The sequence below is a fragment of the Crocodylus siamensis genome, chromosome 6 (genome assembly GCF_052110815.1).
Source record: "Crocodylus siamensis isolate JL-2025a chromosome 6, ASM5211081v1, whole genome shotgun sequence".
Lineage (NCBI taxonomy): Eukaryota > Metazoa > Chordata > Crocodylia > Crocodylidae > Crocodylus > Crocodylus siamensis.
Genome location: NC_143400.1, coordinates 10,394,929 through 10,417,716, shown reverse-complemented (window position 1 = coordinate 10,417,716; position 22,788 = coordinate 10,394,929). Strand labels below are relative to the sequence as shown.

The window sequence follows — 22,788 nt, the reverse complement described above, 5'->3', positions numbered from 1 at the left end:
AAGGCAAAAGGTGCGGACCTGGCTGCGGAAGCAGACCAGGCGTTACCCAACGTCCCGCAAGAGATGGCTCAGGACACCTGCAGAGACCCAGTGCTGTCCTGGCCAGAAGAGCCCCAGCACCCATCGCTGGAGACTGACCAGGAGCTCTGGAAGCATGGCCACAGTGTTGAAAAGGTGCCAGAGCATGGACAGGACCAGCTGATTGATGACCAGTGCTCTCCCACAAAGGGAGACACTGCAGCAAGCCTGCCCATGCCTGCAGCCGTTCAGACACCCTGACCTCCAGCTGGTGCCAGTTCTCTGGCGGGGAGGGATGACTGGGGAGACAAGCAGACCCCCACCTGTCACCCACTGTCAGGCCATGACCCAGGCAGAAGCAGCTGTTGAGTACATAAAACTGGCAGGCCTCCACCTGTGCCAGATCACCTGGATCCTGGATGGCGAGGAGCCCGTCGTCAGTGTACGCTGACAAGACCACGCTCATGGGCGGCTCCTTGAGCACCAGCCCCACCATCTGCTTGCACAGGAGGCAGAGGGAGGGCTCAAGAACAAAGGTGTACAGCTGGCATGATAGCAGGCAGCTTTGTTGCGCTCCCTGCCTGAACGAGATGGGCTCCATCAGCATCTAGCTGAGCTTGACTATACTCTCTACAGAGGTGTACAGCACCTAAAGAAACCGCACACAGTGGGGACTGAAGCCAAATGTCCTCAATATGCCTCCAAGGTACCCATGATCCACCCTGTCAAACACATTTTTCTGGTCAAGGGACAGGAAGGCAAAAACAGGCCATCCCTGTGACTGAACGTGAGGAGGTCCTGGACCAGTACAGGTTATTAAAGATGGAACACCCTGGAACTGTGTACACCTGGTCAGGGTGAATCATGTTTGCCTGCACAGACCTCATGTGCAGCAAGATGGCTTTCGCTATGACCTTGTAGTTTGTACAGAGGAGCAAAACTGGGCGCCAGTTCCTCAGATCACAGGGGTCCCCCTTTTTGGGCAGCAGGACCAAGACGTCTCTCCTGCACAACATGGGGAGCTCCCCATCCCCTTCAGACTCAGCCCAGACACAGTATTTCTAACTTTGGAAAAAAAGAAAAGACACTGTATAATTATGTAGGCTATTTCTTAACTCAGGCTTTTTGTTTTGTCTTGTAAACCTCAGATGGCATAACTTGAAGAACACTATACACCAAACAGGACTTTGTTTAAAATAATACTGCAAAATTGGACAGAGCTCCAAATTAATAACACTTTTAAATGCACTGCTGGTGCCATGAAATTTTACCACAATACAGCTCCCAACTCCCAAATACGCCTGACACTGCTTTTTTTGTTTGTTTAAATTGGTTCTTCCAGGATCAGCAGATGGGGGCCTATGGTTTTGTCTAAAGATAAAAGAGACCTGGAGTGAAAAAATAATTTGGGATTATGCTGAAACGCTTCCCTCTCCCTCTGAGTCGCTTGTCTATTTATCAAAGGCAGAAATGCTGAAAGAAATAAAAGGCACCATTGGGTCTGCTCTGAATGTTAAAGCACGCAGCTAAGCACACGCACGATCATCAAGCACTTTCTATTGTTATTTATGGATCGAAAACCATTTCTTTTAAACTCTGCCAGGATTCATTAGGCAGGTCTTGTACCGAGAATTGGATCTGAATCAAGCGGGTAAAAATATCAATAAGCTACATCTAAACTCGCGGTCCTCTTTGCGGACTGTGGCCTTGCGCAAGCCGGCCGGCTGCTAATGGCACGGCCCCACTGCCCACTCCTCCCGGTCCAGCTTTCGGGTCTCTTTGGGGGACAAGGTTCAGGCCAGCAGCTCCCGAGATGCGTTTCTTACCAATGGTGGGGTCGTGGTCCTCTGGAAACCTGTGGCTGATGAACTGCATGGTCATGGCTGAAAGCGAGAACGAGAACACGGTCATGCACGACGCGACGTCTGCCCGCGGCCTGCTCCCAGGCGCACCGGGCGGGCCCCAGCCGGGCCGAGACATCGCCTTCTGCTCTTGGCCCTGCGGCGCTGGGAACCACCGCCCCCCACATACCCGAACCGGGACGCACGGACAAGCCCCGGTTCGAGGCGCGACGCCGCCCGCGCGTGGGTCCGGCCCCGCCCGCACGCACCGCTCTTGCCCACGCCGCCGGCGCCCAGCATCACCAGCTTGTACTCCCGCGACTGCGACTGCGCCTGCGCCGGCCCCGTAGCGCCGCCGCCGCCCGAACGAGCCGCGGCCTCCATCCCGGGCCTGTGCGAGCGCCCGGCCCGCCCCGCCCCGCCCCGGCCTCGCTCCCCGGCGGCGCCGTTTCCGCCAGCCAGGCCAGGGCCGCGCCGCCGCTGAGTCGGCCCCTCGGCCCAGCCAAAATGGCGGCGGCTCCGCCCCATCCAGGCCCCACCGCAGCTCCGCCCCAGAGCTAGGCCCCGCCCCATCCAGGCCCCACCTCAGCTCCGCCCCGAGTTAGGCCCCACCTCAGCTCCCATCCAGGCCCCACCCCCAGCCCGCCAGGGGAAATGGAGGAAACGCAGGAATAGTTATACATTTATTTATAATGCAATTATGGGCCTGACTATTTACAACGTGTAGGAAACCGAAGACGACGTTTGTACAAGCCAGCCAACCCACCAGGCAGTCAAATGTGCAAAAAAGTGATGTTTGTCCAGTCTTCCCGCTCCCTCGGGACGCTGACGCTGTGTCCGCGCGCAAGCTGGTTCTCTGAGGTTCTGGACAGGATTAAAAAACCCCCCCAAAAAACAAAACACACAGTTCTTTTGGCAATAAGTTGCCACGCCGAGGGCTGAGGCAGCGCTGCTGGTCAGTCACTGTAAACAACACGGCAACTCATTCGGAGGTTGCGCTCCTGCACTCCTGTGGGGCAGCAGCGCTCGCGGTCAGCTCTCTGGAGACATACAAACCAGGCTGCTATGTTTCTTTGTTAAACAAATCACAAACAAAACTGGTAGAATAAAATGAGCAAGCGAATGATCAGGAGACTACCAGGATCATGGCCAATAGTTCCACATCAACCGACTGGATGGGATGAAATGCACCTGGGTAATCTGAGATTAAACACCACTGATGTACAAAGTAAGTGTGAGGATTACCAGTGAAACAGATCAATCCAGAATAGAATGTTTTGGGGGACTCACAATATCCCCCCCAATACATCTGGCTAGAACCAAGAGTTATTCTGAGTTACTGAAACAACATTTCAAAGGTAAAAAAAAAATTAAAAAAAAATCAAACACTGAAATACAGGGTGCGCCTAAGGTAAGTACAATTAGGAATTTAGGGCAACATGATCCTTAAAACGAAATTTTAATGTACAGGTGCTCCTTTCACCTCTGAAAGATTGAAACATTACATTCTGTTATCATCACTAACTCGATGGGACTACAAACACAGGGCGACAGCAAGAAAAATCAGTTAGTACAAACAGAAAAATTGAAGTCAGCCTGCCTGGCTCTCTCCATTTCTGAGGCTTTCCTGGGCACATGGGAAATGCCAGGGGAAGAGACCTCCTTGTTCTTACTCTGGGAGCACTTTCCCTTACTGCGTATGAGAGATACTGTGCTCCATTAAGGATGCAATTTCAAACAAACGTTTCACAGATGCCAAATCCACTGCAGAAATAGAGTTTAAAAATATGAGAACCCCTTTCAAAAGGGAATACTGCACCATTAGCTTCTGCTAAGGTAAGAATAATGTATATTCGCAAAGTTCATTTTGTAATATACATGCATTATTGCTAGAGAAAAAAAAAGATGTAACCGAGGGATACAAAAACTTCTGTTGCTTCTATGGTGCCATCCAAAATGGCATCTGTTGTTTTGCTCGCTGCTGTGAAGAAGGATACTGGTACCCCAAACTCCATCCCTGTGAAAAAGTACTTGCATTTTTATGGGCACCATGTTCTTCTTCTTCATCTGATGAGTCCCCAGTATAAGCCACCAATCCAAATCCCTTTTCTGCAGTTTTCATCTTCTTGGCTGGATGATCTAGAAGAAAAAAAAGAAGCAGCCCACCCCCCAAGAAAACGGGGGAAAAAAGAGAGAGAGAGATAAAAATACCCAAAACAAGTTAATTAATAAAAAAAACGTTAATTATAAATTGTTAGTCAGACACCATATTGAGGTCAAAAAGCCAACGGTCACCCAAGGTCGGCGGCCACACGAAACAGCACCAGCAACAGCACATGTGATCCATCAGAACCATGTAAGAGAACAGAGAAAGAAAAAAGAAACACAAAAAAAAGGTAAAGTTAGCAAGCGAGTCTAAGTGGCTGTGACTTCACCGTTAAGAGATAAATATGTAAAGAAATCTCCAAACTTAATCAAAAGAAATCTAACACAATGATGAGCTCTGGCATCAATATTGGGAAAAAAACAAACTCCTGAAGTTAACAGCTTTATATACTTTACTGTCACTTTTGTATAAGGTACTCTGCCACTTTTATAGGCCTGAATTTATTTTTATCTGTTCTCTGATATATCAAATGTTTGATGCTAAGAAAAACCCTATGAAAACACAGAATCCAAAGATGATTTTTGTTAGCTGTGGAGAAACCAAGGAGAATGCCAACTAGATGTATGGCACACATCTGGTAAAATGAATCCAAACCATTATCTCCATTACTGTCCTTTACTATGTCTATAGGGATCAAGCTTATGGACATTGCATCAAGTCTTCTGATAAAATCAGCCTTATACCAATGGCATTAAACATATACAGCTATCCAACTGGGGCCTGAATGCAACATAAAAATGTGACCTATCCATGTAACAGAGCAGTTTCATGCGCTTCTGTGTCTCAGCTGATTATCAAGTCAAGTCTTCTTGCCTTCAAAATAGGAGTAAAACAATCACTGTTCAAGATGTTCTCCTAGCACTTATGTAAGTATCTGCTTGGGCAGATATGCACTTACATGACTTATGTCACTTACATGAATGTGAGAAATGCACAGATTTTAAGTCTGTACAACAACTTCTTTCCTTCACTTAAGAGAACTGCAATCTCAAAGACAGCCTAGGACTACCCATTCCAGTATCTGTGAGAATCAACATTTGATCAGTAGATTGCAAATCAAGTTTGCATTTTGTCCACTGTGCTCACCATGGTTGCCCGGTAAAGACCCTGCGCCATTTCTTTCTTCGGATTCTATTTTCATTCCCGTCACTGGAAAAGCTGGTGGAGGCATCAACTGCCTGTGGAAATAAAATACAATACAGATGACAGTTTTGTGGTTTCAGTATTTTACAGAGTAGGTAGCAACGTACCTTGGTCCCTGCACTAAAGAGCTTGTTATTTAATTTTGACTCAATATATTGATTGTTTAATAAGCAACAGAGGTTAAAGATAAAGGACAATGGTTGATTGTCAGACTCCAGATCCAACTAGCTCCTCTTCATTAGTTTGAGCACTGCATCCTCTCAGACAATACTCCATCACCAGCTCTCCCTTGCTTTGACCCTTCTAAAGTCTTAAGTGAATTAGGTCAGCCATCCCAAATGAGTGCCAATAAAACTTTCATATTGCAAAAAATCACATATTCAGTATATGCCAGACCTGACAGAAAAACTAAATCTCAAATGTTTTAGAGAAATGTAAATGGTTACTGAGATTCTTTGGTAGATCTTTCTCTGTAAGCCCAGATGCCTTAGTTAACAGTAGTTCAACTGTGAAAGGTTGAAAGGGAATTGAATCTTAACTACTTTTCTACAGCTAACGTGGCCTTTTTCAGGAAAAGGCTAGAGTCTAGTGCCTTCAGACCTTGTAAGCTAAAGGCAAGGTTTCTTTATCCTTTCAAACAGTGCGGTTTCTGGCACTGCAGAATTGTGGGGTTAGCCTCACATTTTCATGACTAAATGCTCTTATAGATGCCCTGGCAAAACATTGCTCCTCATTAACTGCCTCCCTCCCTTTTTTTTGGCCTGGGGTGGGCAAATAAAGAGTAGCTACAGCATTTATGACATTTAAATCTGAATTGTATGGGTTTCTAGCAACTTCCTTGAAAAAGCATTCTTGTGGGGCAATAGAACCTGGCTGGAAACGACATCATCTTACTTTTTTTGTCTAGATAAAGACACTTAGAAGAGCACATCTTTTAAATGCTATGAAGTATGGATTCAGGAAGGATTTGAATGACAGCAGTACAGTAATCCAGACAACACGGGGTTCCATGAACAACTGGAATTCTTCCTAAATCTCTCTCAAATGCAGACTAACATTCAGCGTTATTGTTTAAGAAATAAACAACTTGCATGAAGTTCTCTCATCAGGCACAACCCCCCAGGCAGACAGGCCACCTTTGAACAATTTGCCAGGTTTAAATTTTCCAAGTTATTTGATATCTCATCACTTAAACTTCAAAATATGAATTTGAGACCTTTGAAAACTTTCCTACTATCCCCCAGGCTCGTTTTGGCATTACCACAAACTGTTTCTAAACCTTCTCAAGTAGAGTGCTAGCAATTCTCTCTCATTTGCAACAAACCTATACAACATGTCTCCAGAGAGCAATGAAGAAACACTTCCTTTATATTATAGGAATTCTCAACAGCTTGCAGCTTTCCTGATGGTTCTGAAACTCACTTTTGGGTCACAGCCCTGAAGCTGAAACATACCGGTCTAAAAATTGCTCTTCCTCAAGCCACCACAGGTATGACCATAACCCTTTTATACCCTTACTGAGCACACTTACCTGTCCCTCTCTCTCTCCTTTCCTGAGGAACTTGCTGGCTTCGATCCTGCTCCATCAATTTCACTCTGACCAGAGAAGCCTGTACCTAAATTAGTCATATGAATGGGTCCATGCTATGAGCAGAAAAACACACGGCATTAGCAAATCTACAACTATGATATAAACTATAGCTCCTTAATGATAATGCCAGGAAACCCAACCTTTCAGAGTATATTGCAAACTACAGACTGGGTTTAGCATTTCCAATTTTCTGAGTCTAATATGTAGCAAAATGACAAAAGTATAAGATTGCTGTTAAAGATAAAAGGAAATATTTATTGCTTTTCATTAAGTAAAATGCTTTCCCTTGCTTCCCTTTGAACTGTAGATCAAGATATGCAAATTGTAACAGATGTTTTTGCTAATGAACCCATAACTGTAGTATTTCAGTGCTAAGGTAAAAGAGTAATTTTATCATCTATTTTCCCACAAATTCTAGACTATAAGGTGAGGTAGTTACTTCCTTCACAGACTAAAAACAGAATGTTATGTACATAGTATGACACTAAACAGTATTCATCTTGCTTACATATTTGTGGGTTCAAACATACCTGTTATTTTTCAAAATGTTCCTGAGTAACATTTTTATTGTGCCTCTCTCTCCCACAAGGCTTTCCAAGGTGAATTTGGCAAAATTTTACCAGGGACAAGCACAAGATGACGACTTATGGTAACTTTCTTGCCCCTTCACTTTACCATATAAAACCGTCTTGAGAAAATTTTGCAAACTGCATTATATTATTATTAAATTAACTGTGGCTGTTGGTTTGTCCTATGCCATCACAAAAAAAGGAAAAAAATCCTATTTAAATCTAGGCTTATTATAGCCTTTCTAAGAAAAGATTCTGGAAGAAATCATATTTCTTTTCTTGCAGGAAAGGCAACAATTATTAACCTTCTTTTGATCTGAAGATAATTCTGTTCTTTATGGAAGGAAAGGGAAAGTAATTTTACCGTGAAACAAATAGTAAGTATCAAATACAGAAAGCGCACTTTGTCAAAGAACAGACATATTAAGTCTCTTCTTTGTTTGACATTACTTTTACTATTAAAATTTTATAACATACTGGTATCTTCCAGATATCTTAATTATCATTATGAAATAAACTATACAAACGACGATCCCTTCGCAGCAACGTCTCTTTCTGAGAAAGAGGATTGGGGCAAGTAATAAAATTGTTTATTTTATTCCACCTGGTATCCCAGCAGTCCTGACTCTCTCTCATCTGGTAGCTCCTCGGTGAAACGTCTCTTTTGGCCTTGGGGTTGTGGTTGGACTTGTGGCTGTGTACCAGCTGGCAGGTTTGTTTTTACTGGGGCACCAGGAAGAAAAGGAGTGCTCAAGGGACTCTAAAAAACAGAAATGAAAAACAAATCACATAGAACTCTGAAGATATACCACTAAAAATAACTGAGTATACTTTAAAAAAAAAAAAAAAATCTCCACCCCCTGACAACAAAGGAATACATCATTATCATTCTCCTTAAAAGTTCCAGGGAGGCAAGCCATTTAAAAACATCCACTTTTTTAAAAGATCCCTCTAAACAAGGAAGTTGGAGAATACACTAACTTCGAAGTGGTTACTATTTACAACTATTCAAACTCACTCTACTAGTGCTAATTTAATAAAAACTTTGCAACCGTATCTGTGGAGGGAAAAATCTGTTCTACAGTTAAGAGATCGAGAACATTGAAGATATTTCTGCTTGCCTAATGACTACATATTAAGAACAGAGTGGTCATTTCTTAGGCAATTGCAACCTTGCATCCGTACCTGACTTGCACCTAAAAAAGTCCCAGAAAAATAGCAAGAACATTTTACATGAACACTCTAAAACGTATGTTTCATCTAGAATGATCATAAGGATTTTGCAGCGAAGGCGTATCCTAGTGAGTGGAGAAGTTTCATTTAATTTATTCATCTCTTGTCCTACCTGGCCAGTACTGGCTGGAGGCTGTACTTGAGAAATTGGGTATTGTGTGGGTACAGGTGGAACTCCTGTGGGTAATGTCAACACTCCAGGTGCCAGTGGCACTGCAGGTGGTACTATGCCGGGTACACCATAAGGTGGCTGAACTGGCTGTTGAGGAGGGGGAACAACAGGGTAACCAGATTGGTAGCCGTTTGATGGATAGTATGATGGCTGAGGAGGTACATTATTTATAGCAGCAGGTTGCGTGAAACCTGGTGGGGGAAAAGGAAAGTAAAAAAAAAGGTTTATTTCCAAATCAGCTGCAGAATCAAAAAAATATTTAATTGATGAAGATAGATAAAATGGTTCACTGAAAAAAAACTTGTAAAATTAACAGAAAGACTGATATAGACCACATGTAAGATACTGCTGAAAAGCTTTAACATTTACCTGCTAAAGGTACTGCAGTAGCTATCTGATTCACAAATCGAGAGTATTCAGCATGAACCTATGAAGGACATTCATAAATTAGTAAATACATGTATGTGAATCTTCTGACAGACATCTTTTGAGGGGCAAAGAACAGCTTATTGCATTTTTCTGTCACAATGGGACCCTGACTTTGGGTTCTGCCATACTCAAAGTAATACTGATAATCCAAGAAATAAATGAGAAGGGGGAAAAAAAAAAAAAGGAGTCTGGTCACTACCAGGCTTTTTCTCTATGAGAAATCTGTGCCAGATACAAAAACATGTATAGTACAAATTGGCAGTAGAATAGTTATCTACAGGAAGCAGAGAAGACTTTTGAAACTGCTAAAACACATTCAGAAGTAGTCCAAGTCCACAGACCCATGCCATACTAGAAGTTCTAAATCATGTGATGAGCCTATATTTAAGCATGATTCAAAGAATATGGCCCACCAGACTTTGAGCTACTTGATACCCTAGCACCATCAGAGTGGAAGAGTTAAAAGCAGGCAAGTGCCCATTCAGAAATGAACAAGGCTTTATACAAAAGACTAAAACAGGCAGGCAGTGGTAACTGGACAACATGCCTTGCTGTAGGAAATAGCTTCAGGGAAACTACATGGAAGGGATAGTAAAAAGATATGCTATCCTCCTACACATAGCATATATACTGACTGTGGCATTTTTCTACAGCTGCTGAAGACATATGTGCATTCATTCAAGGTTTCATTATAATTGGTATATTCTGAAAAGGATTTACTATAGTTCAGATCTCCCTGTAACCACCACCACCAGCACATCAAAGCATACAAGAAGTTTTGCTGGGAACTTAACAATGGTTTTTATCCTGAAGCACAAGAGAGCTAAAAGGAACTCTTAAGTTTCACATTAATATAAGAACTAAAAGAAGAGTTACTTACAGTCTGTAATAGGTTCTCACAGAGCTTTTTGGCAGCTGCCAGACCTTCTGGTTTTGGGTGACTGAAAACACAATAGGCAAGAAATTAAAAATAAAACCAAAACCAAAAACAAAACAAAACAGATGACGACAATCGTACTCTTTAAGAAAAAAAATCTATTACTAGATTTGGCTGCTTTGTCCTCTTTGCTTTCTTTACTGGCAAGTGTAATACCTGGCCCTCTTCCTTTTCCTTTTCCTTCAGTGATAAGTTGCTTCAATGTTTATTTTGGGCCCCTGAACTTTGAACACTATTTAATATTATACAAACTGCTGTCTTGACTGGAATAAGGACACTGCATTTTCTTTTTAAAATTCTACACAAAACTACTGTAAGGTGGATATATAACTGCCTAAATCACCATTCTTAAAAATTAGTCATCAATTGCTCAATGCCTAATTGGGAGGAGGTATGAAGTTCCAGCAGGCCTGTTCTAGGTCCAGTGTTGTTTAATATCTTCGTTAATGATTTGGAGGGTAGGACTGAATACGTGCATAGTGTATTTACAGATGATATCAAACTGACTGGAGGTGCAGACTGGAGGGTAGGATTAGGATTTAGAATTACCTTGGTAACTTCAGACCATTTTTTCAGTTTAAGTCAATGAAATTCAATAAGGGTGCAAAGTCCTGCACTGAGGGCTGAACAAATGCATGCACAAATGCAAACTGGGAAATGACTGGCTGCAGCACTGCAGAAGAGGACCTGGATATTATGGTAGACCATACGCTAAATGTCAGCCCACAGAACAGGACCAATAGGACGTTGTAAAAAAGACTAATAGCATGCTGGGGTGCATTAACAGAATCATCATTTGCAAGCCAAGGGAAATGATTTGTCCACTCTCTTCAGCACTGGTGAGGTCTCACACGGAATACTGTGTCCAGTTTTGGGCACTGTACTTCACTGAAGACATGAACAAGTTAGAGTCCAGCAGAGAGTAACAAAAGTGATTGGAGGTCTAGGAAACGTGACTTACAAAGAAAGGTTGAATTATTTAGTCTGGAAAAGGGAAAGAAAAGATTTGATAATAGTCATCAAATACCTGAAGGGTGGTTATAAAGAACGGTGCTAGATTATGTGGCTGCAGGGTATAGGACAAGCAGCAACAGTCTTAAATTGCAACAAGGAAAATTCAGGTTTGCCTTAAAAACTCTCACTATGAGGGTGGATAAACACAGGATACCCAGAGATGCTGCAAAATCTCCATCCTTAAAAGTAATTTTAAGCACAGGTCAGACCAACATCTAGCTGGGACGATTCAGACCGGGACGATACCACCTTGAGCAGGAAGCCTCCAGCCCTACTTGTCTGTGATTCTGTCCATAAAAAACGCTAGTCAAAACCACAAGTTTACTGTGGCCTTATTCTAAAACAGTACATTAAGATTAAACTATGTATAATAGGTTGTTTTGTTGTGGGGTTTTGGGTTTTTTTTTTTTGCGGGGTGGGGGCGGAGGATGGAGTTACTTTTATTAACTCTTAAGAATACTTCTTAAGGAGTATAAGCAGTCACTACATTTATGAACAACTACTCAGCAAGTATTCATACCTGATATAAATGTACATTGGTTCAAAGGCTTCTCGGCCTGATGCTGGCTCTATACAACCTGAGCCCTTCCCACGTAGGAAGACCTTGGCACCAGTCTCAATCTGGATATGTTGCAAGTAGGAGCACCCAGGCCCTTCCACCTTTTCCTTCACATTAAATGTAGGTACAGCATGTTCCAGACCAACAAATAATTTGTCCTGAACATAATGCATCTGCAAACAAAACAAATAGCTAATCATTGCATTTATAAATTTTACAACTCTTGTGCAGAAATTATACTTCCTTTTGAAAAACTCAGAATAGTTCAGTGTTGGATGACGCAGTCAGTCCTTTGCTTCTCTGCCAGTAGGACTGCTCTCTCCATCCCCTTTTTCTAGGAGGATAGTATAAGCAGAGTCTCACCTTCCAGACTCTACCTTCTTACCCCTCCATTTATCAAAATGATATTTACTATAAAATCTTAGATATACAGATTTTCTAGTGGGCAAATGTTAAGAACGTAAAAATACCACAAGAATCACACACTGAATTACATACCCCTGACTGGAATGAAGGTTTCTGGCCAACAGCTGGAGACAACTGGGTGATGGGGGCAGGCTGATGATAAACAGTAACTGTAGCTCCATTGAATGTTGGGCTGGAACCAGTGGCAGCTTTCACTACTCCATTAGTAATTATCTCTTTAATTCGGTTTACAGCTCCTGTTGGATATGATACAGTGTTGCTTTAATTCCAGCAATGGGATGCTATTTTAATTGACAAGGTCTCAGGGTTGTCCACACTTTAAATCATCTCCTTTGACAGGTAGTCCACCGCAGTAATCTGTTCATGCTATAAAAACAGCCTGCATCTCACATTTGCCTGTTCTTTCTTGCTCGAGTTAAGGAAAATGAGATTGTGGCAACCTTTCTTTTATTCACAAGAGTTCCAGTATCAATCATCCTCCCATGCATGGTATACTCTTAGCCCCACATTTTAAAGGTTAGTATTTAGTTAAATTTGTTGTCAATATCCAATGTACAGCTGCAACTTAAATAAATAAAGATGATGATGATAAAATCCAGTGCTAGTAACTCTTACAGGGACAAAGTATTGTGACCACACAGCTCACTTGAGCTCATTTCTTGTGGTGTTCCAAACCATAAAAGTGGATAGCATTGAAAAATGTAGCATAGGAATCCTGCTGAATTCTTACCCAAAATAGGTATTGCATATTTATACCAAATGTACATTCCATATCCCATAAAGATGTGTGGCTAAGATGCATGGCCAAAGGAAAACTATGGCAAATGACACCTACAACATTTTTGTTTACATAGTCACCATACTGTAATTCCCCTGGGTTGCTTCATCTACCACATTCTTGCATTATTTGATAAATTCAGTATCATTAAATGTATGATAACACTACTCAACAGTTACACACAGTTACTCTTGAGGAGTTTTCCACACTGATAGGTAAGCATTTTAAGAAGGTGTTAAGTTCTCCCATACTGAATAACTGCCTAATAGAAAAGAACCACTGTTACCAATATTACTACTAGAGTGGCACTTGTTCCTACGCAAAATTTGAAGGGTTTTTAAATTTTTACTAGTAATTTTTTTGTGGTTGAAATTTGTGGGAGAGACTTGGTCGTTAAGTATTTTCTACATGTTCGTTACACAAGACTAGTTAGTTAATAATTCAATGAGTAAAAAGAATGTGTAGATCCTCACAGATCATGATCAGGAAGGGGACTAAGCAAATTCTCACACTTCCCAACAGATGAAAAATATACAAGGAGGATTTTGGCTCATTCACTAGAAACCTCACATTTAATTAAAAGAGGAAGGCAATCAGCTGCAACCCAATTTACAGTATCAAATCCCTACAGGCCTTATTGTTAATGTTACCAATGTGTACTTCATTGGAAGTTTCTTTCCTATTTAGACGTTTTTAACCTCTTTAGGACATGAAGAAAAACAACCAAGCCCCCCACCCCATGAATCTAGCCAAAAGCAATATTTTTCATTTTGAGTTAAAATAAGAGACCAATTTGCATGAAGAAACCCTGCACATACTAGAGACTGCATTTTGCTGAAACATTTGGAACTAATGGCTTTTGTTCTAGTTCGTTTGTATGCCTAGACCCACTATGTAAACTGTTACAGTTCACATGCTTGGAGCCAAAATATTAGTTCCGAATTTCAAAATGAACAAAATGAATTAGCATATACAATCCAAAATGTTTTTGTTGTCTGATGCAAGAAAAATATACCATAACCATCAAATAGCTCCTCTTTTCACATATCTGGATTAAAAAATCATGTGTAGAACTTAACTTGTGAAAGCAACACTAACTCTGTACGACTCGATACAAACAGAACCAGTAAACATGCCTAAAATGCGGACTCAGACACTACTCAGAGGTAGAGGGAACAAAGGTAATTTTATACTAGTTTTGCAATGTTTTAATTAAGAGTCAGGTCCCTGTTCTATGACATTCACCTGAGGATGAGATGGAGCCACACTGGATGTGACGTCTACAGGGGAGGATCACCTATGCTGTTCCTATGCCAGCAGACTTTCCAGGTTGGAATGGACTGGAGGGCCACATAGGTTCAGTCCAGATTTGGAGTCCCGGTGCCAAATTTTGAGTGTTTCTAACAACATGCAGGTTTTTCTCCCTCAGTAAGATTCAGGATAATAATTATGTTTAGGAATCTACTGAAACTGTGATTGTGTGATTTTTGTGGAAATTGCAGTTTCAGGTGGGCTCTGTGCTTTTAGCAGGCTTGCTAAAAAAAATACAACTTACCAGCAAGCAGAGAAAAGTGCATGGGAAATCTTTGAGTCTTGGAGCATGGGAAAAAGGGGGAGGGGGAGGGGGCAGGGTAGGGCTGCTCAGAGCAGTCTGTTGGGAGCAGTCTCACCCCCCCGCCCTCCCCACCCCCCATGTTCCAAGTCTGCAGGGCTTCCCACATACTTTTCTCTGCTTGCGGGTAAGTTTGCTTAGCAAGCCCACCAAAAGCGTAGAGCCCACTGCTTGGGAATGGCCTGAAACCATGGCTTAATTACCCTGATTAAGCCGTGGGAAGCTATTAATTCACAGTTAACAAGGTGTAGATTAATGGCTTCCCAGGCTTAATCAGGGTAATTAAGCTGCAGTGTCAGGCTATGTGGCAATCTGTGGTGAGGGGTGGGACTGCTGTGGCCCCTTGGCCAGAGGCAGGAAGGAGTCGTGCTGCGCTTAGCCTGTGAAATTGCCCCCGAAATTAGCTGGCTACCTCCTTGAGTTTGGCAGACTCCTAATTATAATTGAGATCTGCATGTATGGGTGAAATACACCATTATATGAAAAGGTGCAAGGCAGATGACAGGATGATGTTGGACCAAAAGGCTTGCAGACTGTGTTAAGAGGAAAGATAAGTCAACTGAGAAATGGTGTGGATGGAAAACTGAATTTAAAAGCTTATTCCTTTGCATTTTTACAATTTGTGTTGGTGCATTATGTGGTCTAGTAACCATAAATCAAAACATCCCTTTTGTAACAATGACACTTAGACCTGATTATGCAGCATTTTAGAATCTTTACCTACACTTCAGTGTGGTGACACACAAGAAGCACTGCTACCAGCCACGTTTCTGAAGACAAATGGCAGGGTATTCCTTTTAGAGGAGATGCAGCTCAACTCTAGGAATCACCCTATTGTGGTGTAGCAAAACTTTAACTGATGACTTGTACAAAGCACTACAAGATACTTTTGACTTTTTAACCCATAAGAAATTTACCATAACTGTGTTGAAGTGATCCGTTATACACTGGGAATGATTTACAACTCAAGTTTCTCACATGCAAGTACACACGGAAAAAATCGTAAAAAACCAACATTTATTTTGAAGGAGAACAGAACATAGCAACCACCTACCATTTAGAAGTAGGACACAGAACTATACTTACTATCAACTAGCTCCCGGGTCTGCCCTTGGACATGGAGATACAAGGGACGATCTCTATTAGAAAAACCCAAAACATTCTATTCAACTATTGAGAAGATCGTTCTATATTATATATTTTTAAAACTCCATTATGATATTGATAAAGACTACAAACCATCAAAAAAGTATAAGATTAACAATCCTTACTGACATAACAAATGGCAGCAAGCTCTAAATCAGTAGCCTCAGTATGTTTAGCTAAACATAACTGAATGTTGCCTTAATTGTGCATTTTTCATTTACCATATTCCTTCAAATTTAGGATGCATTTGAATTTAAGACAGGAAATTTGGGTGCGTCTCTTCACTTAAGAAAAAAATAAAACCTCAAATAAAGAGATTTATGAAGGTACAATATCAAAGATGCACACACAAAAGCCTTTTTTATGAATACAAGTTACTTTTAAGGAAAGGTGTGGTTTTACAGAGTGTATATTTAGAGAAATATGGTGCTTGACAGACCAAAAAAATTCAAGAAAAGAAACTAAAAAAAAAAAGTCTCCTTGGTGAAGGTATAAAGCAGTTTTATTTTTTAATACCATATTTGCTTTTAATATTTTATATTTAACGTACTTTTTTGGTTTTCACTCACTTATACAGTAACAGTCCATGAGCATAGCCTTCCTATGCATTGGTGTGTGCATTATGGTTAAATCTAGTCAAGCAATCACAAAGCCATAACTCAAAGTTCTGCAAGGAACAGTGTAATGTCTTCCATATGGCATTACTAACTAAATAAGACAACAGTTCTCAACCTTTTTAGATACAGAGCACTCTTCCATGTGTTTTTTCAATCTGACAGCACCCTGGTTGAGAATCACTGTTCTACTGCCTCATCTTATACTGTGGTTCTCAACCAGAGTCCTGCTGCCACTGCGGCAGCCACATGGAACCGCTCTGTTTGCCTCAAGTAAAGCTAAACCAAAAGGGCAGGAGTGTGTGCTGTTTCCTGCATTAGAATTCTATATAGTAAAGGGCTTAGTCTGCCTGTGTGTTTGTAACGCTCTTTAAGGAGACCGGGAGCCTGGTGTGGCAGGGAGGGCAGAAGGAGGGGCCAGCTGAGGAAAAGGCAGGAGCCAGGCTCCCGGCTACTGTGAGAAGAAAACTAGATGCGCAACACCATCAAGAAAGTAGTCTCACTGTAGCCAGGAGTCTGACTCCTGCTTTTCCTCAGCTGGCCCCTCCCTGCCATGCCAGGCTCCTGGCACCCTTAAAAAACGTTACAGACAGAGAGACACACAGACAGATGGACTAGGTCCTGAAGACCAAGCTACACGAAGAAGGTGATTAGACATGAGGCAACATCAAGAGAGCCATGCAAATGAGTCCCAAGAGGAGGCTACTGTGAGGAGACAATTACCCAGCTACTGTGAGTATTAGCATTATTTGAAATTCATCCGTCATTGCTGACGGACGATTCACTAGTTATCTGATAAACCTCAAGGAGGCAGGAATGCCCTCCTGAAAGCAGAGGTGTTCGGACAGCTCTGCTTGTTCTGTGTTCCCATTTCCAGGAGGAGTATGTAGGATCAGATAGGGAAGGGCTGCAGCGTAAGTGAGCAGCCCCATCAAAGCCCTTCAAAGTGCAGCTCTGCACAAAGCATACAATGCAGTTTCACTTAGTTGCAGCAGCAGCAGAACCTGCATTGTGAAACTCCTAAAAGGCTCTTGTGGTACCCCGTTTGAGAATCGCTAGCACAGGGGACTACCAGGTATGCATTCAGATACCTAAGAAACAAAAGGCAATCATACCCTTACATTATTCTTGCAGACACCAGTGCTTGAACTGGTTATTAAGAGAAAATATGCCTGAATAAGGGGAAATTACCCTATTGGGGTTTTGGTAACAAACTTCAGTTTTAAAGCTTAACTAAACTCTAAAAGCAAGAATTCTGAATCTCATTTAAAATACTGTTTGATACATACTTAATACCACACATTGAGATAAATGAAAATGGTGGAAAAACCTTCATAAGTAATGAAGGTCCAGGGATCAGTTTGGTTTTATATTTGTTCTTTACTCCATTTTTCCAATATCAAGTATAATTGTAATTACATATTCAATCACTATTAAGAACCCAATTATTCACAGGTTGAAATGTCTCCATAAGAATTGTGATAACGACTTACCTTGGTTCCCAAACAGCATCAGTGTATATTTAAACAAGCAATGACTCATTTTTCCAAATAATTTAAAAGCTACACACCCAGGTCCTACTTTTGCTTTCTCCTCTGAAGTCATGAACCTCCCTCGAGTAGAGACAGCTGCTCCACTCAGCCGACTTATCTGTGGACAAAAGAGGAGGGGACTAGTTAAAAGACTACCGGCAATACGCAGAAGAAGGAACTCATATGGACAAGTGGAATAAAATTGGCTAAAGATACAAAAACTTTTTTTAAGAAACAATGAAAAACCCTGGGACTGTTGAGAGAGATGGGAGGAGAGAAAAAGATAACGTGCAAAAAGTACAACTGACACTTACATTTTTATAAAATTCAGTTTGGAGAAGAGAAAACTGAGGGGAGATTTGATAAGTCTTCAAATATCTGACAGGTGATTATACAGAGATGGGCTTTTCTGTGGCCACAGGGGACAGGACTAGGAGCAATAGGCCTCTGGCTGCAGCAGAGGAAATTTAGGTTGCAGACCAGGATGATCTTTCTAATTATGAGGGTGATCAAGCAATAGTTGAAAATTTCCAGGGATGGAAATTCTACAAGAGCAGGTTAGATGGATACTTGGCTGGGACGATAGTCAGAAACCATCCCGTCTTAAGTGGCGCGTTAGACAAGATGATTTCATGAGGCATGTCCAGACAAGCACGCATGTGAGGTTTGCAGCACCACAGACCTGTCTGCAGTGCTGCAAACCCCATGTACAAGCATTCACTACACTGCTAATCTGCAGCATGGTGGGGTTTTTGGAAATGGGGGATCCTAGTGTCAAAAAAAGAGCAGGGTGGCACATACGGTAGCAGCGTGCACTGCCTGAAACTAGAGCCTGGTTAGCTGGAGCCATGCTTTGGCTGCTGGTCAGGCTCCACATGCCCAGATTGCTGCCTCTGGAACTCCAGGTACTGGCCCCAGCCTCCCCTACCTTACCCAGAGCAACTTGCCACAATGCCAAAGCGCACATGCACAGGTGCTCCCCAGGGACAAGTAGCAGCCGCACAACTACGTGCTACTGCTATTTATCTCCAGGGAAACACACGTGTGCGCTCATCAACACGCACCCATGAAGTCTTTTACAGATCTACTTTCCTATAATCATATAACACTTGACAAAATATTGAAGCAAATGTAAAGTTAAGCATATTTAAAACTCAATATAATAAATTGTTTTATGGGACTATAGTAGCAAGGTTTCTTTAAAAACAGAAAAAATCCTTTTGTTTTGGGACATTAATGTTACCTACAAAGTAGAGAGTTAGGGAGAATCGGCTTCTGCCATAGCCAGGTTAGTTCACTTTGTTTTTTTACTCCTTATTTTGAACCATATGGTAATTGGTCACTGTCAGAAACAGAAGCCTAAAATAGACTGACTAATGCTCTGATGCAGTATGGCAAATCCTAGGACTGACCAATCTTCTCCTTAGCCAAGAAACAGATGAGAAATTTCACTCTTTCCAAACATCACAACTACAGAAGTACGTAATCAAATAATATAAGATAGGAGGCATCTCTAATTGTGTCACAAAGGACTGATTTTATTAGTCCTTAGCAGATCAAGCTTTAATCTAGACTTTCATACATAAAAATGTTTTCCAGAAACCTAAACATCAAAAATAATTCATAGGTGTTCACTGTTAAGTCCAATCATACATGCTATCATTTATCAGCATGGCATATTTCTGGCATAATGACAATGTTCAGAATTTTCACTAGCAGTCACAGATATAACTATGATGCTAGAATTTCACAGTCAGAACTCTGAAAGATAAACTACAGAGGGTTGATTTAGTGCCTTGTCTTTCCCAAATACTTTTGCTGGGAATGTGTCACTGGAAATTGATTAACTTTGATCCACTGAAACCTTTATATCAAAATGCAAACTGTTGTGAGCACCAAAGAATTAGATACAGCTTCTACATATACCTCATCCTGTGTCTGTCCCCTTGTCAACAGGTTTCGGCATGTAAGGGGCACATCGTTGATTTCTACTTCTGCTACCACAAGGTCATCTTTGCTTTTACTTGACGTGGGTCCTTTTCCTGGAGCCTGCAGCTTCAAATGAAACCATCAAGAGAACTTTTGAGAGTTGCTAGTACACTCCAGTATACCATGTAACAGAACAAACTGATCTGAAAATACTGCTTTACCCACATCTCATCTTTTCATTTTTACAGACTTTTAAATACTAGATACAATGCTTTCTTTTAATCGCTAACCAACCTCTTAATACTTTCAATACACATACTACATGATCAGCTCTCATCTATTCCTGGGCAGTGAAAGGTATTACTGTTCCTCTTTTAGAGATGGAGGAAACTGGCAATGGAAGGTCCTGTGGCATAAGAAATTGAACCAATAGTTCAATTCTTGCCTGTGTCACGATCGTGCACCAGCATGGACAAAATGGTAACTATGTGCCTAGATATCCCATGCGTATCATGGGAATAATACTTTCTTTTACATTTGGCTTACATTTAAAGTTCTGGGATGCAGCTGTTCCTTAATATATATTCATATTCTACATTAAAAAAAAAATTGAAAAATGGAGCCCAGATCTCACTTGCCATCTGTAACCTCTACGCCAAAAAAAACATAACAGGAGGCACAAAATGTTATGACGACTTGCCCAAGACTATACACAGAGTCAGAGCACCAGGCTTTCCATAACTAGACTGCCAGAAAATATGGTTTGCTATTAAACTTCCAAATGTTTCCTACAATATACGTTATTTATAAATAATCTCACTCTACTTATATGACACTCTCACAATAGTAACCAAACATTAACTTAGCTTTGCAATTTTACTGCAAGATAGAGAAATATTGCCTTACTGGAAAACTGAGGCATGAGACTGTTTTATCTAGAGAAACAAAATATGAGCATAGCAGCACCATGACTGGACCTAACCTTCTAAAGTCACTTACGACGGTATTCTATTTTTTTCTGGACACCTAGAAGACCAAATTTGGCACTCTATTCCCACACACAGTCCCACATACTTGAATAGTTGCATATGTACTGAGAAACAAGAGTGGTGACCTGTACTTAAGTAGCACTTTGGAGACTTAGATGACTATGTAGATGACCGAATTATTTGTCTAGGTATCCAGAAAAGAGCAGAATGCCACCCTTATTCTTGCTCTCATCCCTCTCCATCTTTTCTTTGATAGAAAGCAACACAGGAATGAAACTTGAATTTGTAGGACAACAACTTTCTTAATTTCTACCTGGTCATTCATTGTTTGGTTTTTAAAAGTACAGTTACTGGAGAAATACCATAACTAAGAATTATATAAAATTTTGTCATAGTTAGGGAAAATAAATAAAGTCCCATTTTCCTGAATGTGTCCACAGCAACCCGTTGTTTCCATAAACTCATATGGTACTACACAGTGGACAAGAACAAATCAGAAAATAAAGGAAGTTACATCACTTTCTAGTGTTCAAGCATTCCCCAACATGACAGAACACACAGTTCATGCTCGTCTGTGGGGATCTGGAAGATTGCCCAAGCCAGACACCTTCCCACAACATACAGTGCTGTAATGAGGCTGAAAGCTTCTGATATTTGCACAGTGGTCTGGGTCATAAAAATAAAAAATAAGGGTCCTGTTAAAGGCAGGCTGAGCTTTCCCCTTGAGCAAAATTCTGAAGGTTCCTGGCAGCAATGCTTATTACATAAATTTACATATCAACTGTTTTTTAAAAACAGGTTTTATATAAAACAATACACTAAATTTTACTTCATCAAACCAACTCTATTAGATTATGGGCAACACTATGAGAAAAATCCTCACTCTCACCATTAATCTGTATTGGAATGAAAGTTTAAAATACATTGAAAAAATCCAGTTTTTACAGCACGCCTACTAACTAGATCAGAACAGAAGACAATTATTTTTTTTACTCCTGGCTGTACCACTCAGTCCACAAACTTGTGAATAAAAACAAGTTACTACAGGCATTTTTTTTTTTTTAACTCTAAAAAGGAAGAACTTGAAAGATAATTATTTGGGGTCTAGGGTGTGCCATCCTATGGGATTGATTTTAAACATGAAAACAGGCCAGGGTCAAGACGATCCGTTTATACTCAACGTGAGTCAAGCACACGGTTAAGAGTAAATGCCTGCAAAGTTGTTATTATTTTTTTTAAAATTCAAAATATTAAAGACTGCTTAAACGAAATGACATCTATCTGGATGACCCGCAGCAAGGACGTTACGTGAGCAGCCCAGGGGCAACCTGAACCGCACCTCGGGCACCTCACAACCCAAACCCTCTCAGTTCATTTCTGCAGCGATGAGTTCCTGTGGCGCAGTCGTGTGTCCGAGGCAGATGATCAAACTGTTTTTCAGAGGAGCGGATAAAGCAATTTGACACCTGCCAGGGGCCACTGGCTTGCGCCTCCTGTCCAAGCCCAGGCCTCGCCAAGGCAACTCGTGCACCCCTGAGGGGTGGGACAGGATGGGATGGCCCTGGCAGCCGCTCACCTTATCGGCGGTGCTGGAGGCCGGCTTCAGCTTCCCCTTGGCCATTAACATCGCGTTGATCTTCGCTGCCACCGCCGCGGCGGCATCCAGAGCCCCGGAGGGGGCCGCAGAGCCCTCGGGGCCCGCCCCTCCGGATACGGCGTCGCCGCTGGCATGGAAGGGGCGGCCGGGCAGCGGGGCCGTGCCGGGCAGCAGGAAAGCGGGGGCCGGGCCGGGCTGGTCCCACTTGCTCCGGCGCCTGGAAGACGAGAGCAGCCGCGTCACACCGGCCCCGGGCCCAGCCCCACCCCCCGCTCGCCCCGGCCCGTTCCGTTCCGGCCCGCCCGGGCCCGGCCCATCTCACCCCCCAGCGGCGGCGGCGTCCCGCAGGCCCGCGCTCCCCGCTGACATGGCTGCGACCGGCTCCGCCGCCTCCTCGCCAGCAGCCCGTCACTTCCGCCGCCCCACACGACACTTCCGCCTGTCGTCATAGCAACCTCCGGCGTCCGAGCCGGAGGCGCCAAACCAGGCGTT

The 22,788-nt window shown here is 42.2% G+C and overlaps 2 protein-coding genes and 1 non-coding gene across 7 annotated transcripts in view; all 3 read right to left on the bottom strand.

Moving 5' to 3' along the window:
- RIT1 (Ras like without CAAX 1) overlaps nt 1-2,758 on the bottom strand; it is a 9,056-nt gene extending 6,298 nt beyond the window's left edge. Inside the window, exons 1-2 of one of the 2 annotated variants that reach the window (XM_090050940.1) lie at nt 2,626-2,758; nt 1,845-1,901 (exon numbers count right to left, since the gene is read on the bottom strand). In XM_090050940.1, the coding sequence (XP_089907066.1) occupies nt 1,845-1,899 (55 nt within the window). In that variant the 5' untranslated portion in view covers nt 1,900-1,901; nt 2,626-2,758. Of the gene's footprint in view, nt 1-1,844; nt 1,902-2,128; nt 2,391-2,625 lie in introns of those variants that run through there. The other variant, XM_090050939.1, reaches the window with a different exon arrangement.
- On the bottom strand, nt 2,530-22,753 carry KHDC4 (KH domain containing 4, pre-mRNA splicing factor). Of its 4 annotated transcripts, none has more exons than XM_090050937.1 (14): nt 22,619-22,753; nt 22,276-22,513; nt 19,708-19,830; nt 17,820-17,899; nt 15,576-15,628; nt 12,172-12,335; nt 11,635-11,846; nt 10,044-10,104; nt 9,104-9,161; nt 8,675-8,925; nt 7,934-8,089; nt 6,701-6,813; nt 5,113-5,204; nt 2,530-3,998 (listed from the first exon to the last, which is right to left on the bottom strand). In XM_090050937.1, exons 1-14 carry the CDS (start codon nt 22,663-22,665, stop codon nt 3,799-3,801), a joined length of 1,848 nt encoding a protein of 615 aa, XP_089907063.1. In that variant the 5' UTR covers nt 22,666-22,753; the 3' UTR covers nt 2,530-3,798. The 4 variants fall into 4 exon arrangements, 3 of the variants coding, with proteins under 3 accessions (XP_089907063.1, XP_089907062.1, XP_089907064.1); XM_090050936.1 differs by having other exon boundaries at nt 19,708-19,836; nt 22,619-22,752; XR_016442879.1 differs by having other exon boundaries at nt 3,942-3,998; nt 6,701-6,785; nt 19,708-19,836; nt 22,619-22,752.
- LOC149860964 (small Cajal body-specific RNA 4) lies at nt 11,940-12,067 on the bottom strand. Its single transcript, XR_016443382.1, has one exon.
- Nucleotides 22,754-22,788: the final 35 nt, after the last annotated feature.